Raw genomic sequence first — 20323 nt, 5'->3', positions numbered from 1 at the left:
TAGTAGCATGAAGTGGGGAATGAGAACTTCTAGAGTACCACTGACAAGCACTAAAACAGTATTTTCTTTAACAATTAAATTTAGCTTATAAAGCACTTCCAACCTATACTTTTCTGCTCTCACATCTCAGAGTTACATAATTAACCCATACAGCTGCAAGAGGAAGATAGCCTAGAACACAGTTTCTCTGGAGGTATCTAAATTTCACAGCTGAAAGAGGTGTTTTGAGGACAGGTAGCTGGAACTGACTGAACCCAAAGATAAACCCACTCGGTTCTCAAAGCGTTTTATCATCATCTGGCACAAACTGGGAGTACACAACAACTTTTAGTACTTTGAAGTCAGCCATAAGACATCACTGCTTTCAGGTAATCATTCCAGGAATACATCATTGGTGAGATCAGCCCAAAGCAAAAACACTCTAAGTGCACCTACTGCAAGGTTTCACCAGCCCCAAGAAATTCCCCCTGCTTTACATCTTACTGATCCATCCTTTTATGCAAAGTCAGTTTTGGGAAACAAACAGAAGGGCATGGGGTTTTATCACCCTTTTGCCATTAAATGAACGGAGCAAAAGATCCACACCCCTTCCACCAAAACCAGCTTGTTCCTGTTTATTTCAATGTAAAGAGAACAACATACTATTACACACTATTAAATATTACATACTATATCTATATATGTATATATTTATGTATCTCCCACTTAAGAAACCAGACCAGGGCACTTCATGTTTTCCCACAAACAGTCATCCCTCAGCTGCACAGTAACCCTTACCAACACTTCCAGGGACATAATTTCTAAGAGATCACTAAAAAACTACAAACCAAATTGTGCTTACTGGTTCTTCTCATGCTTCACAGAATGCTCTGCTCTCAATATTCAAACCAGTCTTCTCTGAGAACTCCTCATGAATAAAAATAACCTTAACACCGGCATCAGATATTTTCCCTTGTGGAAAACAATTATCTGTCTACACTTTCATACATCCTGTGCTGGAATTTGAGATGATGTGCTGCAGAGAGATGTGCACATCTAATCCAACCACACAAGCCTTCTAGTTCCATTCACTAGCCACAGGAATCTGAGCATTACATCATTACAAAGGCATCTGGGTAAACCACAAACCAATCCCAGTTGCAGCTGCCTAAAACATTCCATGTTTCACCTCCTGAGACTAAAAAGCCAGCACTGCTCAGTTGCAGTGCACTGCAGTTGTTCATACAGAGAAAATGCAAGAGCTACATGCCAACAGCTTTTTTAAGTTCTGCTGGCTATATGGGTACACCTCCTATTTTCCCTTTTCCCCTTAACAGTCTATGACTATCATATATTAAAGCTCCTTGTTTCACAGCACCACAGTCTTCAGAGATTTTTAGGAACCTCACAGTTTCTTTTTTACAGTGTCAAGCTCTTGGGATTCTGGTGTTAGGCTGACAGTTTTATAAGACAACTGTAAAAGAGAATTAACAACTACAGAAAAGTGAGGAAGATAACTTGCTGGAAGACCAAGAAGAAGGGAACGACTGTTCGCTTGAATTTTTATAATCAAAATTTTGCAGCCAGTTTGAAATGTTAATTGCTCAATAATAACACAACTTAATGGGATCAAAATCATTATCAATAATGATAATAATTGATAATCAATAAAAATAATGTTATTTCAGAAGCTTCCTGTGAAATGACAAATTATTAAACAAACAAAAAAACCCACCCTTCCTTCCCAGTTCACAATTTTTGTAAATTCATTCCTTTGTTCTAAAATGTAACAGTTGTCATTCCTGAATTTTCTTCTGAGTAACAGGAGGTAGCAGTTGTTTCAAAAAACCCAAACAACACACTCTTGCTCTGTAAGAAAGGTCTCAGTTTTCTTCTCAGAACACCAGGTGTTTGAAGTGAGAGCCTTGAACCACTGGCAACCTGTGTTTTTGCAAGAACTAAGAGTTGGTTTCTTTAATGACCTGCTGTCTTTCAAAAATAGAGAGATCAGGCTTCCAGATACATAATGCACTGCTTGAATCTGAAAGTACATGAGTGGCCAATTCCCACTCTTTTTTCAGAGATTACATCTGGAAAGGATTCTTGCCAAATTTGATTTTCCTTGGTTTTGTAAATACTTTCAACAGAGACAAAATAAACAAATAGCTTTATAAATATTCTCTCTACACAACTACAAAGAGAAAATTACTTCCACAGACACTGTCACTATAGTCTTGCTGACTCTATTCTTTGCAAACTTTTACTAAGCACAGAGTTTATTCCTACTAATATTAAAATAATGGGAACTGATAAAAGAACCTTCGTGTAATGGAGCACATCAAATATTGCTAGAAACCACAGACTGGAACATCAATATCTGCTGCAAATGGGTAAAGCTAATCACCTTGATAAAGAACTAGATCTCTACCACTACAACATTTTTTTCAAAGCTTGTCACAGAATACATACAGTGACAAATCAAAAACAAGTTATGGAGCATTCAGATTGAATGATTCCAGAACTTTCAATTTCCATAGACACTTGAATTACTTTGATTTTTATTTCAAATAGTTTTTCACACTTCTGAACACAAACTGCAACCATCTTGTCTCACAGTCCAGCTTGTTCAGCCACGCAGAACAAAGTCCTTTTCACCATAAGCAAAGCCACCATTCATCCAATAATTTGAGTAATCTCTCTGTACTTGTTCCACATTGGATTCATTACTTTTGACCTTAATCAGCCAGAAAAACATACTCCATTTAAAATTAACTCTTCTTAGGACCTAACAACACTGTTGCCTACTTCTACAGAATAAAAATAGTTCAATACATTCTCAGATCCTATTTGTTCAATTTGGTCTCATGGCTCAAACTCAGCTGCAGCCAAAAAAACCAAATTACCTCCTCCTAATGCTCTGTATTTCCAACTAATGAGCTCCCAGACTTTTGCAAAGGCTCTTTGTAATACTCATACTCATGAGAAGCTGCACTTCATGCTGCTTTATTCAGTAATTCCAATCCCCAGGGTTGCACAGTTCTTCAGCACTGCCTCTCACATGTAACAGGTGCCTTTAAATTTTGTCTTTTTGAGGCATTGCCTTTTTCTATGCAAAGGTCACTTTTCAGTCAACAATTGTCAAGAACAGTCCTGAAGAAACCAGCAGTGTCACCCACTCTGACACCACCTCTGCAGTACCCTCTTCACAGTAGGGTTACACACATCTTGCAACATATTTATTTTTATGAACCCCCCAATTCTCATCCACACTGACTGTCCCTTAAAGCTCAATAGAAAACACTACTGTAATTCAAACTAGTTAGATCCAACTTTATCCATAACCATTCTGAGAGAAGATACAGCTTTGAGTCTTTCTCCACATCTCACTCAAGTTCTTATTTCTAACTTCTTTTTATGAAGAGTTGTTCCAGTTATTATAGAAAAGCATTAAAAATATTTCTCTTTAACTTACAAGAATTATAAAGCTTCTCCATAATCCAAGTTCTTAAGCTTAACTGTGCAACTGATGGTACTTGCAGATCTGTCATGTATTTTTGAAGCTTGCTTGAAACAGAAAATCAATCATCTTTTAACATCTCAATTTGCATACTTTTCATTTCACCGAATCAATTTCCAATTTTTCAGTCCGATTCTCATTCCCTATCAAGAGCCCAAAATATAATAATCTGAAGAGGTTCAGAGATTTCTGGGGATTGTTTAGCCTGGAAAAGAGAAGCCTGGGCAGCTGGAAATCTTACTCTGTGTGAATACCTGATGGAAAGAAGTAAAGAACACAGGGCCAGACTCTTCTCTGTGGGGCCCAGAAGAAGGACAAGGTGCAATGACCAGAAATTGAGTTGTAGGAAACTTCATCTAAACTTCCAGAAATAAAAGAGGAAAAGAAAAAAAAAAAAAGGAGAAAACCAAAACGAAACAACAACAACAAACCACCAAAACAAAACTAAAAACCCAGCCTTTCTTAATATAAGGATAATCCTGCATTAGATTAGGGCTCCCCAGGCAGGCTGTGGATCCTTTGAGGTATTCAAAACTAGGCTGGATGTTGTCCTGAGCAACCTGGTGACTCTACTTTGAGCAGGAGGTGGACAGATGTGCTCCATAGGTCCCTTACAATCTCAGCTATTCTGTGATACACTTACTATCACATCAAGAATTAGTTTTGCTGCTAAATTTACTGCATAGAAGCATAATCTCTTAAAAATTGAGACACCATTGCTGCACATAATTTTTTTATTTTTTATCTTTGGTCAGACCAGAGAACAGAAATCTGCCAGAGAAATTCCCACAGGAAATTTTCCCATGTAACCTGAGAACTCTGAGCCTAAAGCCAGTCAAAGTGACCACCAGGCACAGTTGATGTCATTCTCCTTCACAAAACTCCCCATTTCAAGAAGGCACTGCAAAGGTTTCCCTAGATCACCACTTGGAATTTTTCAAAAACCATTTAATGTCTCTTCATTATTAAGGAGCTCTCCTTTTTACTTTGATCCCCACAAAGCTAGCAGCACAGGGGGCAGCAGTAGAGATACATAAATTTGGATAAATTGCACAAATTCAAATCAGCCCTCCTACAAACTTGGGCTACCAAAGCAGGGGGCAGGGAATAAACAAACCCACGACCCGAAAAAGAAAAAAAAATGCAACCACCAAGACCCCAAAACACCCATATAAGATGGGTTTGCATCAGAGAAAAAACTACCTCCAGGAAGGAGAAGCCTCAAAGTTTGTTACCCAGCATTTCAGCTATCTCAGAAGCTCACAAGTTCTTGTTTTCAGCAATACATATACCCCATATATGAATAACTGAAACGACAGACAAAATTATTTCCTGCAGTTGGTGTGAAATTAAAATATAAAAGAGGCAGTAAACAGATGATAAATTGTTTGGTTCAATTGTATCAATCCCTATCTGTACTTTCAAAGAGCAGCCAACTAACACAAAAAGACAAAATATAATGAAGTATTTGGATTTATAGTCGGGACTTTCAGATAAACAATGAAAAAGAAAAACATTTTTAGAAGCCTTAAAACTGGAACCAAATTTGAACCATCTCTGTCTTATTTATCAATAATAAAGTAAAATGAGACAAACTACCATAGCCATCTTAGCATTATCATGAACAGCAACAACTGATTTGATTTTAAGAAGACAAATCAGCAAAACATTGAATGAGAGGTACAAAGACTGGAAAGAAAGCATTTATCTGTAATAACTAGGTGTAGAACTAAGATCCAGCTCTTTCACTGAGAATTTGTCAATTATAAAAAGTAACACATAATTGTTTTCTTTTTTTCTTCATACACATTCCATATTTCTACCAGTTTCCATCTCCAATACTATAATTATTCAATTCAGACACATGCTACCATAAGAAAATTGGTTTTTTCTGGGAGAAATACAATATGCCAAAAATACAGAGAACTAGCAAGAGCAATACTTTTAACTATCGAGAAAAAGGAATAACTGCCATCGATTCTGCTGTGAATCTTCAATGGGTTGAAACAGGGGAGAGGAAGCAAAAAATAAAGCTGTAAACCTTGCATCTCAAACACTGAAGGTAAAAACATTTAGCATGAATCACTATGGCCTACTAATACTCATATTTGTCACTAGAGTTAACTCTCTTGTGCTGATTTCTACCTAGATTGAAACAGGGTGTAAGCACATTTCCAGCAGCTGCCTAAAGTTAGCCTATCATAAAAATATTCCTCAACCCTTGCATAACTCTCTTTCCACTTATTTTCAAGGAAGGTGCACTTGTCTTACATTCAGAACACAAAATATTCGATTTTTCATCAGTAACACAAATATGTAAAGCATGCTTCCAGATTTCTAATTCACCAATACCATTTTCTGGGTGCGATGTGGCCTGCACAAATCAGTCTGAAATTTTCTGGTATTTTTCATTCAGAAAACTGCTTACTGTACAACCCTAGGAGTTTAATACCAAAATGAATAGTTACCTAACTGTAACCTGCTTCCAGAAAACATATTTAATTGGAATTTTTTCTGAGTTTTTAGTGCAACATCACAAAAAACTTTCATAACCTGTAGCTGACTTCCTCCCTTCCATCCATTACACTTCTAAACTGTAAATTACTGCAATTAAAAATCCCTCCACGCCTTGGGCACACAGTGAAAGCAACACACAAGTATCAGCAGTATGTACAGTACAGCAGTGAAATACAAGATACATTTTAGACACCAAGAGAAAGATAGCTAAGGAAAAATGTCCCAAAACCAGTTTTAGAATAATGTCTCTCACTTATTTACACTTGCTAAAAACCTAAAACTTCTGTGATGAAAATCACTCTTAATTAGCTAAGCCACTGATAAAAAGAAAAAAAAAAAAAGTAGCTCTTTAGGAAAACCCCATCATTACAACAAATGGCTGAATAAAGAATGCTAACAGAGGCAATGAGAAAGTTCTGTTGCATTAATACTACTTGACAAAAATAAGGAAAACAGCGAATTTTAGTTTTACAGCAATGCTATAATTTGAGGGGAGACTCTTCTTGCACCCATTGTGTCTGACAGAAAACCCAGATGTCTGTCTCAAGAAGCTGCCAAGCAGAGCAACTGAGAATACAATAAATTCTCCCGATTCAAGCCTCACGTTTTATCAAGTTACACTGCAGAAGGCTCTTAGTTCTATACTAATATACAACCAGCACAGTCTGACATTTGTGCATACCTGCACATAGAAAATTACCCAGATCAACAAAGAGCTTACAAGTAAAAACAGCTTTGATTATAAAGCGCATCCACACAGATTATTACTTTTAGGCACACAGAACACCACTGAATCAAAAACTACTCCATAAAAGATGCATCATCAAAAAAGCAATAACCAGATCAAAATCACTCACTCTCACAGAATACCAGGTTGGAAGGGATCTCAAGGAAGATCTGGTCCAAACTTTCCCAGCAAAAGCACAGTCTAGGCAAGGTAGCCCAATACCCTGTCCAGGCAAGACTTAAAATTTTGTGTCCAGCGTTGAGGAATCCACCATTTCCTCAAGAAATTGGAATAATGGCTGACTGTCCTAATTGTGAAGAATTTTCCTTTTGTGTCCAATCAGAATTCTCCCCTGGTGTAATTTGTACCTTTTATCCTTACTCTTTCCATGTGATTCCTAGTAAAAAGGGAGTCTCCATCTTCTCTTTAGACACCTTTGAAATACTGGAACATAGTGGTAGGGTCTCTATCCTGGGCCATCCTTTCTCAAGGCTGAACACATCCAGCTCTCTCAGCCCTCCCATGCGAAAGGCTTCCCAGTCCTCCAGTTATCTTTGTGGTCTTTCTCTCAACCCTCTCCAGCTGTCCACATCTTTTTTTTTTTAATAGAAGGGACCAAATTATTATAGGATGGATGCAGTATTTTTTATTATTATTAATTTATATTCGATGCTGTGTTGACTTTGTCCATCAGTGTTCTGTGCATCCTCTATTCCCCTTCCCACCCCACCCACAAGAAAGGGAGTACGAGAAGAATTTAAGCAAATTTTGAAAATGCAGCCAAGATACATTTTCTACTTCAGAAACACAAAAGATGCCACTATGTAAAAGCTGACATCAGAGCTTTGTGCACCACTTGTAACACAAGGCCCGGTATTTAAATGTGTCTGCTGCCTCAGTAGCCTTTTGTCTCTCTGGGGAACAAAGATGCCAGCTGGCCAAGGGGTACCTTGCTCACACATCAAACTTGCCACAACACAGGGCCAGTCTGACTGGCCTGTGAGGACACCTGAAAGACACAGTTGCCATAAGCTGCATCTATTTACCCATTCTGGAAGGCCACACAATGGAAATAGGTTCTCCTGACACCCAAACTGCTCCATACATCTATTACATAGCCCTGAAACAGCCTTTGACCGCAGAATGAGAAGATGCCCACTTCTTTTTCACCAGTTAAAACTCTTCTGTCCTGGTTCCCAAGGGCTGAGCTTGTCATATGTCACAGAACCATGACATCTGTATTGAGACTATTTTAAAACTGATTATCCAAGATCATAACGGTCCAAGGATCTGTCCAGTATTTAAGTGCTGTAAGTTACTGCAAAATATTTGTCAAACTGTAACATAAACAGTAACAGTGAGCACAAACTCTCAAAAAAAAAAAACAAAAACCAAACTGGGGAAAGCTCATCTCCTACACAGAAGCTGCAAATGGAAAGCAGGAGAAGCTAAGTGGCCTTTCCACGGTGCCTTTGATTTAACAACACAATATTTTGTAGTCACCAAACACAGAGCTCACACAGGAAGTACTTAAAGCAGTTTATTGTAAAAGGAAAATGAGTTACAATAAGGAAGACAGTAATACCTATAGTGTGTAACTATGAAAGAACAGCCATGCCGATCAGAACAAAGGATCCTCTAGCCAGGACACTCATCCTACAGCAGCAAAAAGCGAACATCTTGTGAACAGCACAAAAATAGACAAATAAACAGCAGCATTTCCCAAAACACCCTTCCAGTCTCTGGCAAACTGACACTTTCTGAGCCTAAAATGGTGCCTTTATGCTTAAAAACCTTTTCTGTTCATTTGTCAAGTTCCCACTTAAATTTAGTTAAACTTCTAGCATTTCTTGAAGCAACACAGCTTGAATGTCAATGCTTATTTACATTTTGCATGAAGAACCTGTAGCTCTTGTACTGAAAATACAATGAAGAATGAATAAAAATAACTTGCTGCATAAACATTGTTATTGCTACAAAAACAACTGAAAAGGGAGGAAGATAAAAAAAGGAGTTTATCACACAGAAGAGGCTTGTCTTCAAGATGATGGAATTCTAAAAGCACCACAGGAATTTATTACCATAAATTTATAAACACAGTACTTGATTTAAAATACAGCTTCCTTAAAGAAGCTCCAGAAGCTTACCACAGCCTTGAAATGCAGGCCAGTCTGAAAATCAAGGTCGTACACACGCTTACTGGGAGCCAGTCTTGCAGGAATCTCACACATTTACAGGCAAACACACACTCTCCCCAGGCCACTTCCATAAGGCATGAAGAAGCAAGACAACACATCCTCAGTTTAGTCATGATGCAGCTTCACCCTGCACACCCAAACTTATATCTATAGAGAGCCCTTAAAACAGCAACAGCAAAAACTTTGAGTCCGAACTTAAACTGCACGCACAGAAATTTAGGTCAAAACCCAACTCTGTTTTTATTCAGGTTACAACAGGCCCACTGTACAGCAGACAGCAAATCTCAGGTTTTGACAACCTTCCAGCACCATCCTACATTTCCTCCACAGTTTTCCATTCCTTTGGCTCACTCTCTACCCACTCATTTTTATGCATCACTCTTCAAACATTGATCAGACATCTTGTTTAGGGAGAAATACATTAATCCTTCATCCCTCTGCTCTACTGACACTACCATGCTCACGCCAAACAGCATTAATAGAGTAATGTCCCTCCAAGAGATTTTTTGGGGTGAAGAAGTTACCCTGCTCACACAAGCACAATGGGTGCTCTCTTGTGTGAGTACAGCAAAGAATGTCAGAGAAAGCTGCATAACTTGTCACTGACACTGCTTCCACCGTTTGTGGCAGAAGCTGGTAGGTGGGGAGGAGGGATCACACTACAGAAAAAGGATAGTCCCGTGATTTAGGAAATTTAATTATAGCCCAGAGAACTAAGCTCTACTTCTCTCTTCTACACAAAGTCCCAAATCTTTTTCTTATCAAAGCAGATGTCACATATTGTAAGTACTTTACTCTTTGAACATTTATTTGGAAGTAAAATCAAAGAGAACTGTGTACTGAAAAGAGGCCGCTATAAAACTGCTATATATTCTGACAGAATGGAAAAGGATACAGACATCTTGAACTGGGCACAGGAAATGAGTGAGCAGCATTCACATTGCTCACAGACTTTATGCCTCTACCTATTGGGAGATCTCTGGTGTCTTGGGTTTGTTTTTTTTAGACTATGAAAGTTCACACTTGAGCAACTCTCATACATAGTAATAAAATAAAAGTCATGAGAAAAATGACACCACTTTGAATAAAACTATTTGAAGCAAAGTCCCAAATTACATGGACTAATAAGAACTCTGAAGATCCACGCATTTAGCACAGCTAACAGTACTACAAACCAAATAATAAATCAAGTCAATAAAAAGAACAGGTCCTCAGATCATAAAGTGACATACATCATCAGTACATGCATACTGATGGAATAATCTTCATTCTCTCACTTCCAAGCAGCTACAAATCTGATTTTTAAATGCTAAAGTGTTATAGGTTCTTTCTCAAAGTAGGTAGTTGTCTTCTTTCTAATATGCCCCAAAGGAACAAAAAAAAGCCCAAACAATATCCACAGTCAATTAAGAAACCCTCATTTCTCTGTCTCTGGCAATCAGCAAACTGCTCATATTTGGAAGGTGAACTTGAACTCCCAACAGCAGGACCTACACAGCAATAAATTAATTAGCTCAGAGAGTGGGCCTACGTAGGCTACAGGGCATCCATTACTATGTATGAGCACATAATTCATGCTTTGCCTAAGCATGTAACATTTTCAATTCAAATTTTGGAAAGAAAAGAGATTCATGACTTAGAATCCTGACTCACAATAAAACAAACCACGGTAAATCAATACTTAAACCAAATGATGCACAAACACTTTCAATTCAGGAGATAAATTTGAGAGAGACTCTTACATGTCATTTATAAGTTGTTCTTTTGAAGGTAAGGGCAAGAAAGTTTCTAATCAGATGTGGGAAATATTAGAATAACAACACACAGATACCAATGACCTTAACGTTTTCCTGGCAGCAGTTTCCATTTAAACCAAGAAAAACGAGGTGGGGGGAGAGGCTCAGACTGAGCCAGCTCAGCCAGCATTAGTTTTTTCAAATATATAGTTTAGACACAGAACAAGCAAATTCCACCGTACAACAACAGCAGCTGACCAACTCTCGGGTTCAAACACAGGAGCCAAACACGATTCCCGAGCGCCCACCTCAGAGCAGCACCACAGACATAGGCACTGCAGCATGCGCTGAAGGGCAACATTTCCAGGCCCTGCTTGTACGGACTGGCTGTACGTATGCTTGCCCTACGCACCTCAAACTAGCGGGGCCGAAAATCGCCCACTGAGCCGCGGCTGCCTTCAGGAATTAAAACACCGAGCAGCAGAACTGCCGGCCGGGGGAGGGGGCCACAGGCTCCGCTCCGCACGCCTGCAGCGACAGAGCGGCTGCCGAGGACGGACGCAGGGAGCAGAGGCAGGCAGCGATCCACGGGCGGAGGGACCTCGCCGGGCGCCACGCCAAGCGCTGACAGCACGTTTCGTCTCCATCCCGCTCCTCTGCCCCCAGCCCAGCCCCCGCGGCCGAGCCAGGGCCAAGAGGCGCTTTCTCCCCCCAGACCCGGGAATCCCCCCGTTTACAGCCAGCCCGGCCCGAGGAGCGTGTCCGTGCCTGCCCTTGGGGCAGCTGCTCACCTGCATCCCCGGCAGCCCCGCCTGCACGGGGGAGTGAGCCATGGCGGCGGCGGCGAGGGAGGCTGGGAGGCAGCCGGGTCTCCTCAGGCGGCTCCAGGGCACAGAGCTGAGCTCATCTCCACGCTCTCTCACACACAGCACCACCGCCGCCGTCCTCCTCCTCCTCCTCCTCCTCCTGGCCCTTCCCCCGGGCGAGCAGCGCCTGTGCGCCGGCGGTTGGAAAGGGGCCGTCCCAAGCCCGGGCTCTCCAGGCCCCCGTCACGGATGCAAAGGCGGCAGCGGCTTCCTCATCCCTCCTCCTCCTCCTCCTCCTCTTCTTCCTCCTCCTCCTCCGGGCCGTGCCGGCGACACGATGACAAACCTGAGGCGGGAGGAAGAGGCGAAGGAGGAGGAGGCGGAGCGGCAGCGGCGGCCCCGCCTGCCGTGCGCGGTACCTGCCCGCCCGCCGCCATGGGCGCGGACACCGCCCCACACGCCGGGGCCGCTCTCGCTCTCGCCGCCCCTCGCCCGGGGCTCGGGGAACGCACCGCGACACCGGCGCTCCGCCGAAGGCTGCGGTGCCAGGAAGCGCTTGGCTTCCTGTCAGAAGCGGCAGAAGCCCCAACCCAAAATGCCAGTCGTGCTTCTCCTGTAGTTCCTACGCGGGAGCAGAGTGGGTCAGCACTGAGGTCTCTCCCACGCAGAAGTTCTGCGTACATGCAAATCCCTTGAGAACTCGACAATGTTCTGTTCTTGGTTACAAGTGGAATTTAGCAGCTCAGTCGCACAGCTTCCCATGTGCCGTGGAATGCCCTGAGTCTCTCCTTTTTCCGACCCGGCACAAAAACCTAGAGAGTTTCAGGAGTGTTAAGTTTTTGTAACCTGTCAGCAGGTGGGGCTGGGATCCATAGGACAGCGAGGCTCGCTATCTTTTCAAGAGATTTTTTAAAATAATGTGAGCATCCACTGCAGCATAAGTTGCTTTTCACTAGATAGTTCACTAGAGTTTGTACAAATCTCGTAACTGCAGGAAACATTCGAAAATAGAAAATGGTCTTACTGAAAAGTGGTTGGAACTTCCACTGAAGTTTTTCCTATAGTTATGATACTCTTTGTTGTCTTATGTGGGCTGAGTTAATGTTGCACAATCTGACTTTTCTGAAACTTGGAGATACATAAATGTTCCTAAGATGTCTACGTCAAAGTATTATTCAAATAAAATTAGCCAACAGCCTTATGCAGGCAAATAAGTGTGCCCACACACATGCATATTGGTGTTTTACCTGAGAAAATAAACTAAATGTACCAGCCCTTGAGTACAGTTAAACAGGAAAAGATGATGGCTAGAAACTGAAAATTGAAATCTTGAAATTATTTTTTCAGTTGTTCATGAAGGAGTTGAAAATTTCCTTAATTCTGGGATGGAGTTGAGATTCTGTGGAGTTTGGCTTTAGGAAATATGAACAAGTTTCTACTGTTTACTGGTATGTAATTTTCAAAGAAATGTAAAGTCTTTTCTTTCAAATCAAAAATCAAATAACAGTCATGAGAATCAGTATCAAAACTCTCTATTTAGATTGTTTTCGAAAGCATTTTTGCAATGCTCTTATTTAAAAAAAAAAAAAAGAAAGGTGTAATATCTCCATGGTTGCTCCACTATTTGCAGTAAGTTTTCCTAGCTTGCTAGGGAGAAAGTCAATGGGCTACAAGTGAACCTTTTCCTTTGTCTCATGAATATCACTGAGCTTTTGCTACAACACATAATATTAAAAATCTTCATTGAGAAAATGTCAGTTTTACTATTGTTTATGCAGTTTTATTTTGGGATTTTTTTTCTATATAGTCATTACGATACAGATTTTATCAGCTGCTTTACTCTTTCTGCAGTTACACATTCAGTGTGGAGTCAAAAAAAAAAAGGTACACAAGTTTTCTCTTTTGTATTATGAAAGGTATACAACTGGTTTTATATATACTCTGCCCATGAGTATATTCTTTGGGACTTAATTTTCACAAGGAATATACACTTGATAGATTCTCTAGCTCAAGGCACATAAGGACAGAAAAGTTCCCTTGCTGCTCTGAAGTGACTTCCACCATGGAACCTCCTGGCCTGGGGCCACCGTGAGGTCTTTCTGTGGTTTGTGTACCATCATGGATTTATTCCATCTCAAGATTTTGAAGTTCTGCCTTATATGTTCAACAAGATTCTGTGCCTGAAAAATTATATTTTGGGCTGTGGAATAAACTTTGTGGGCAGATTAACTTGTCAAATGCAGAAAAATAAAGGAGCAGATTCAAAACTCTTCAGTCACAAACCAGATACCAGTCCAAGTTAAGTTCTAATGAAGTCAGAACAATGTATTAAAAGGTCTAACATCTTGTCAGCTTCTAAATTTTATACTGTATCTCACATTCTGATACACTTTCAATTTCTCCCAGAACTTGTAGAAAATTTTAAATATTAGTTTTGAATGTAATTTTAAAATAATGTGTGTGTGTCTGCTGTTCATTTTGTAAATGCTAGTCTTTCAGTCAAAATTTCAACTCCATCTCACAGACTAAATAACAGAAGCCTTTCAAATTTTCCTTTCATTTTCTCAACCTTTTGTGGGGTTTTTTAATCTTTTCTGAGAAGAAAAAAAAAGATTTTGTGTATTGTAGTCCAAAGAAAGGCTAGTCTTGCAGAAATCTTTATTAAAGAGAATGATTACATGTTATGCTAGCCAACCATCCAACACAATGACTGAGACTTCAAAAATAAATACTTCATATCATTAAGACAGTTCCCTGATGTATCTTTTTGAAGCCAGATGTTCCAAGCATTCAAAGATTCAATTTATTTTATGTATCAACTTCTCAGTAACTGGTTTGCTTTCAATTTAACGTGATACTTTGCATATGCAGAGATTTTCTGCCTTGCTGGTTATGTTTAAGCCATAAATTATAACATTTCAGTCTCTAACAGTAAGATAAGAGCTACAAAAGAAGAATATAATTACTTAATTGTAAAGGCTGTGACTGTGAACTTCTGCTTATAAATACCTGTGAAGAAAAAATGTTTTCCTTACTGACAAAGACTGGAACTTCTCAAATGAACAATGTAAGGTCAATGGTGTTTTCTAAGATGAAAGGTGTACCAGGAACCCAGCTCATTTTAAATTTATAATAATAAAAGTGTCACTCTTTCCTGTATCGCACAATGCACAGCAGCTTTAACAAGGCTCTTCACAAATGGATCTTTAAGAATTTAAGTGTTCCTGGGGCAAGAGGAGAGGTCCTCACACAGGTCTCTAACTGAAGATAGAGAGGAAAGAAAAAAAACAAAAACCTTTCACAGTGGGGGATGTTACCGATAGGCTGTCTCAGGACCAATATGGGACCCATCTTGATCAGCATATCCATGAATGAGCTAGGAAATAGACTAAAGAAAATTGACAGTCTCATATTGCCAATCATCATGAGAGAGAAACTAAAACAGAGCCCAAGGAGTTGAAGAAAAATCTCAGTGAGTGACTGCTGAGTGACATGCCAGCAGATGGGGGTTCAGTATTGAAAATGTGCTCCTTCAGCAGAGTAGAAGAATGTCAGAATATGAGTGCTGTAAATATCCTCAATGTGGACCTACAGAAAAGCAGCTTCCTGGGAAAACTTTATAAACATGAAATATCTAATCAGTGAATTAAACCCCAAAGGTATAAGTAAGGCTCATTTCTGCACACTGAGTCATTCTGACTATGCTTCTCTTTCAGATCAATGTCCAGTCCTTTCAGCTTTCCTTTCTGGGAGATCTCTCAAACAGCAACTTAGTCTCCCAGGAATGAGCCAAGGGACCAGACAAGGATAGGATGCAATTTTATTTTTTAAAAAATAAGTTTAGCGATAAAAAGCACATTTCCCTGTAAATAACAAAAAATATCCCTATGTTGTCCAGGACTGAAGTTTTCCTTGCTTTTGGTTGTGTATGTTCCACAAGATTAGTTTCCAGTGTACTTCCAAACTAGGCAGCAATGATACAGCTACAAAACATTGGGGTTTTCTCTGTTTCCACCAAAATTTTAAAATTCAGCTTTCAATTTCCGTTGGAAAGGGTGTCCCTTCTACAAAGTTTGTGGTGGAGCCTTTCTTCCTCTCAAGATGCCATGGGAAGCCCTGCAACTGTGTATTTCTTCCAGCAGAGGAAGCTTGTGTAGTTTCAAATGCACACAGCTTGCCTTCCACAGCTAGATTTGGCTGTGTATTTATGTTCTGGTTCAACAAGCCATTTGTCAGAAAATGGTTTTGTCAATTGCAGAAGTAGAGCTGGAAGTTCAAACAATGGCATTCTACTTCAGGTCTTATGAATGCTGAAGGGGAAAAATTTGGTTATTAAATTATGTTCCCCCCCCCCCCCCAAAAAGCCTTTTTTTTCTATGTTTGTATAAAACATGTCGTTTTGTATATATTTCCCTTCCTGCAGTGATGTTATTAATATCATTCATAGAAAATGGCAGGTTTTTGAGATTCATAATAGAAGAAAATTCACTTTCTTGTAATACTGAGAATCATAATGGATAAGCCAGATTGAGGCAGGAAATGGAAGAAACATCTAGAGTGTTTTATGCTGTTTATTAATAATGGGCAGAATATAAATGCCTGAAAGTATTTTAGTATTCCAGGCAGACAATTAAAATTAGATGGAGACCTAGAGCTTATTAAGAAACATGAGATTGATTTTACTGTCCTATGCCTCTGCCCCTGAAGAGCATCATTGCATTATACCTTGCTTTTTATAAGCCTTTCTCTTAGCCCCTTGTCACACAAACCAAACATATGCAAATGGAAGAAAACATACCTTCTCTATCTTCTTCTCACATTTCACATTTTATAATGGAGACATCAGTTCTTATCTCGGGTTAATGTCTGTGTAGACAGCAGACTAGCAAACTCTCTGGACTAATGGATCCATTAAGGGTGACCTTTAATGGTTCTAAACTAAAATAGAGTCAATTTAGATTAGATAGAAGGAAGAAGTTTTTTACAAGGAGGGTGATAAAACACTGGAACGGGTTGCCCAGAGAGGTGGCAGATGGATGCCACATCCCTGCAAACATTAAAGGTCTGATTGGACTGGGCTCTGAGCATCCTGGTCTATTAGAAGATGTTCCTGTCCCCAACATGGGGGATGGACTAGATGACCTTTAAGGATCCCTTCCAGCCCAAACTATTCTGTGATTCTGTGGTCCTGTAATTATGCTGAGACACATGCCTTAGACAGTCCATGGCATCACAGATGTGAAATGTTTGCTTGTAGGCTACAGTTGTCCCAGCGGAAAAAGTTGCACTGTATCTCATTGATAACTGATAAGTAGCAGTCTTAAAACTGACTGCACTACTTCACTATTTTAATTCAAGGATTATCTCATTTTTTACTCTTCATTAATTTCATTATATACCAGCTGTTACCTGTAAAATCTTGTGTTGACAGAAGTGTATTGTATTAATCTGTTGAATAAATAAACACATGGATTCCTGCAAGTACCAGTTGTCACTCTGGGGTGTAGTTACCAAATGAAAATCATCATGATGTGATGAGTTTTTCAGAGTGCATCTTTGTTCTGTGTTTAATCCAACTTAACTGCAGTCTACTGCCAAAGTGCTGATCCCACTCTTCCTTTCTCCCAGCCCTGGCTCCAGTCCTTGCATTAGCAATCACATGCCCGCTTGGTGATTTGGATCAGTTCACTGATCCCACGGGAAATGCATCCACATCCTGCAGGATTAGTGTCCTGTGGCAGCGGTCTCTGGGTGTCACACAGCAGGGACACCATGTGGACGCCAGCACCTCCCATTCTCTGCTAGCCCACAGTTAGTTCAGATGGGCTAGGAGGTGAAACTCCATCCAGAATGTCCTCTTTGGAGTGGGATGGTGGCTCCAGCCCTGTCATACCACAAAAGCCACCTTCTCAGTTTGCAGGAATGAATGCTCCTGCCTGTGGTTTAAGCCCAGAGCTGTGTATTCATAGCAGTCAGTCTTCAAAGAGAATGTACAGAAGGAAACAGTGGAGGGATGACTTTGTGGACAATAAACCTCTTTGCTAGGCAATCAGAGACCCTCAGCCTGCAGCCTTCACGGCGCAAAATTTAACACCCAAAAAAGAAAAGCCAGAAATCAGATACTCTCAAAAAAAGTGAGCTTGTTATTTTGGGAAGGTTTTTATTAGGCAATGAGCTGTCTTCTAGCGCTTGAACCTGCCAACATCCCCCCTAGGTATGTGTGGGGGACAGCTACAGCTTGTAACCGTGCTCCACAAAAATGCAGCTCCTTTGTGTGTACCTTCCTCCTCTGCCCATCATTCCCTTTCCATTTAGCCTTCTAAAAGTAATTAGCCAGCAAGTTCCTGTTGTGCCCACAATGCTCTGATATGATCCAGTCATCTTCCACCTCCTCCTGCAGTTCTCCTCTCATTCACAAAAATCAGCTGCAACCTTCCACTTGCCCCAGACCTTTGGCAAAATCCCAGGGCCTTGCAGTCCCTTGACATCTGCAGTTGCCAGCTCAGTTTTCCTCCTATCTTTTTCATGAGAGCAGTCTTCCTGGGGATTTGGGACTGAGTATATCTCTTCTGCCAGCTGAGGCAGTGGGTACCTGATGTTTTATTGCAAACAAGAGCAGATCTTGCTGTTCCACATGAGCACTACTGATCTTCCCTGCACAGAAGCAAATTTACAGGGTGAGCGATGGTAGGCTTCTATTTACACTTCAGTGGAGTTGCAGAGCTGCAGAGTCTTCCCATTCCAGTCTCCTGACAGCAGAAGGATCTGCCTTAGCATCACAGCTGCAGAAGGCCACAAATCTGCATCTTCTTCTGTTGAAGCTTAAGTGAGAAAAACACATATAAACCCTTGAAACTGCTACCAAGAATTACTATCATGAAGAAATACAGAGATGACTCTTCTGACATTTTGTGTACAGACTTATTTGGGTTAAATGCACATTTCTGCTACACTCAGTGTGCAGAACTTACCTTGACAGTCTGTTCTTCCTGGATGAGGTTCTAGTTTCTTATCTAAAGGCTGCAATTTTGTCAGATATTTACTCTCAGTTCTGCTCATTCTGCATTTTGGACTTGGAATATATCCTGCCCAAAGTGCACCTTCTTCTCAAACTCTCCAAGGTGCAATTCATGACTTTCCTTACCATTCTCTTGCGAAACTCTTCAGTACCAACTCAGGGGTACTGTGGGTCAGGTATTATAGATCATCATATATATCTATATCTATCTATCTATCTATCTATTTATCTGTCTGTCTATCTATCTATCTATCTATCTATCCAAGGTGATGCGGGTTTGTCCACTGATATCAGTGCAAAGATTCTCATCAGCTTCACTGGACTCTTGATTTTTGATATTTGTAGGTAGTACAAAGGCTTCTCAGCCCATGGCACATCTTTCTTTTTACATGCATATAGGTTGATATTATTGTCATTGACTTATTTCCATGAGCAGTTTTCTCAAAGAATATAATACAGCCCTATGCTTACCATTACTTGTATTTATGAAAGTAAAAATTTCTAACCTGTTCCTCACTAGAGTTCAAGGTTTTACCATGTGTGTCTTCACTTGATTCTTCCAGCAGAAACACAAGATAATGTAGTTTTTATGTTCTGATTGTTAACCAAAGAAGCACTTTCAAAAGATGCATCCCTGTGATTTTTATACACATGAAGTGTTTATATTTAATGACTTGAGTGTTCAACCAACTTCTGTAGAGATTATTTTTAAAGCGTTTTAATTCAGCTTTAAGATTATATTTCAGGCTTCCCAAGAAGTCCATGTGAGGATGAGGGTGCAGCATCATTAGAGTGTTTAACTGCTCAAAGACTGTCTTTTCCAACAACCACATCTTTCTTCAACACTGGCATCATTTCATGTTGACTTAATCTGATCTGGAAACAACACCTCTCCCCTGCAGAGATCCTAAGCTGAAGTTTCCTCTGCTTTCCACGGGGCAGACACAGTGGAGGACAGAGCAGGAAGGAGCAACCCCAACAGGCTTTGCACACAGGTCCTTGGCCCCAGTCTGAAGATCTGGTTAGAAGTGCCTCAGGAGCTGCCATCCAGTGACTCTCCTAACTCCTCCATCCCAAACCTTTGTCACTGAGCATCTCAAATGCCCACATCAGCCCTTCCCAAATTATTTCAAATATGTGATGCTTGGGTAATATAAATCTCCTCTGAGCAGTCCTGCCTCCCAAAGCTCTCCCATTCAAGTCACAGTTCACTGCAAATCCCATCTGCTTTGACAGCCTCCCCAGGACCAGTTTCCTGAGGGTCCATCCAGGGGCTGATTCTCTCATCAATTCTTACAGCAGCAGCAGCCATAGCCCCACAGGCTATGGATGTTCCTTGTTGTCCTCTCAAGGACTATGCCCAAAGCTCTTTTCATAGCATGTCCGAGTTTAACTCTAAAGTTTGCAGGATAGCTCTAAAACCTGCATCTCTACACACTTGACAAATGCCAGGATGGAAAGTGCAGTGCTTAGGAGATGTCTAAAACTGAATGTTATGCAGGAAGAGCTGCCCTTCCAACAAACTCCCTTAATGGACAGTGTCTAGCTGACATGGCCTCACCAAGAGCCATCCTGGAGAGCTGGGGCCCCTATCAAATGCAGTGGTTATGGCTTTCTTGTTATCAACAGGGTGGGTTAAGTAGTTGTACAACAGATTAACAGTCTGGGAAGCCATCCAGGAGGCAGGATTCTGAAATCAGTGCATACTCACTCTGTCAGAACCAAATGAAGCACAATTCAGCCCAAATTTGTATCCACTTAATGCTGAAGTGTCTACACATCCCTCTGTTTAACATGGTGCTGTTTTTCCTAGGGCTGTTTTTTC

At 40.6% G+C, this 20323-nt stretch overlaps 1 protein-coding gene across 1 annotated transcript in view; it reads right to left on the bottom strand.

Moving 5' to 3' along the window:
* STK24 (serine/threonine kinase 24) overlaps positions 1–11867 on the bottom strand; it is a 52599-nt gene extending 40732 nt beyond the window's left edge. Inside the window, exon 1 of the mRNA XM_077173547.1 lies at positions 11466–11867. Coding sequence (XP_077029662.1) covers positions 11466–11507 — 42 coding nt within the window. The 5' untranslated portion in view covers positions 11508–11867. The remainder of the gene's footprint in view (positions 1–11465) is intronic.
* Positions 11868–20323: the final 8456 nt, after the last annotated feature.

Source organism: Agelaius phoeniceus, chromosome 2 (assembly GCF_051311805.1).
Source record: "Agelaius phoeniceus isolate bAgePho1 chromosome 2, bAgePho1.hap1, whole genome shotgun sequence".
NCBI classification, from domain to species: domain Eukaryota; kingdom Metazoa; phylum Chordata; class Aves; order Passeriformes; family Icteridae; genus Agelaius; species Agelaius phoeniceus.
This window is presented reverse-complemented; position numbering and strand designations above follow the sequence as displayed.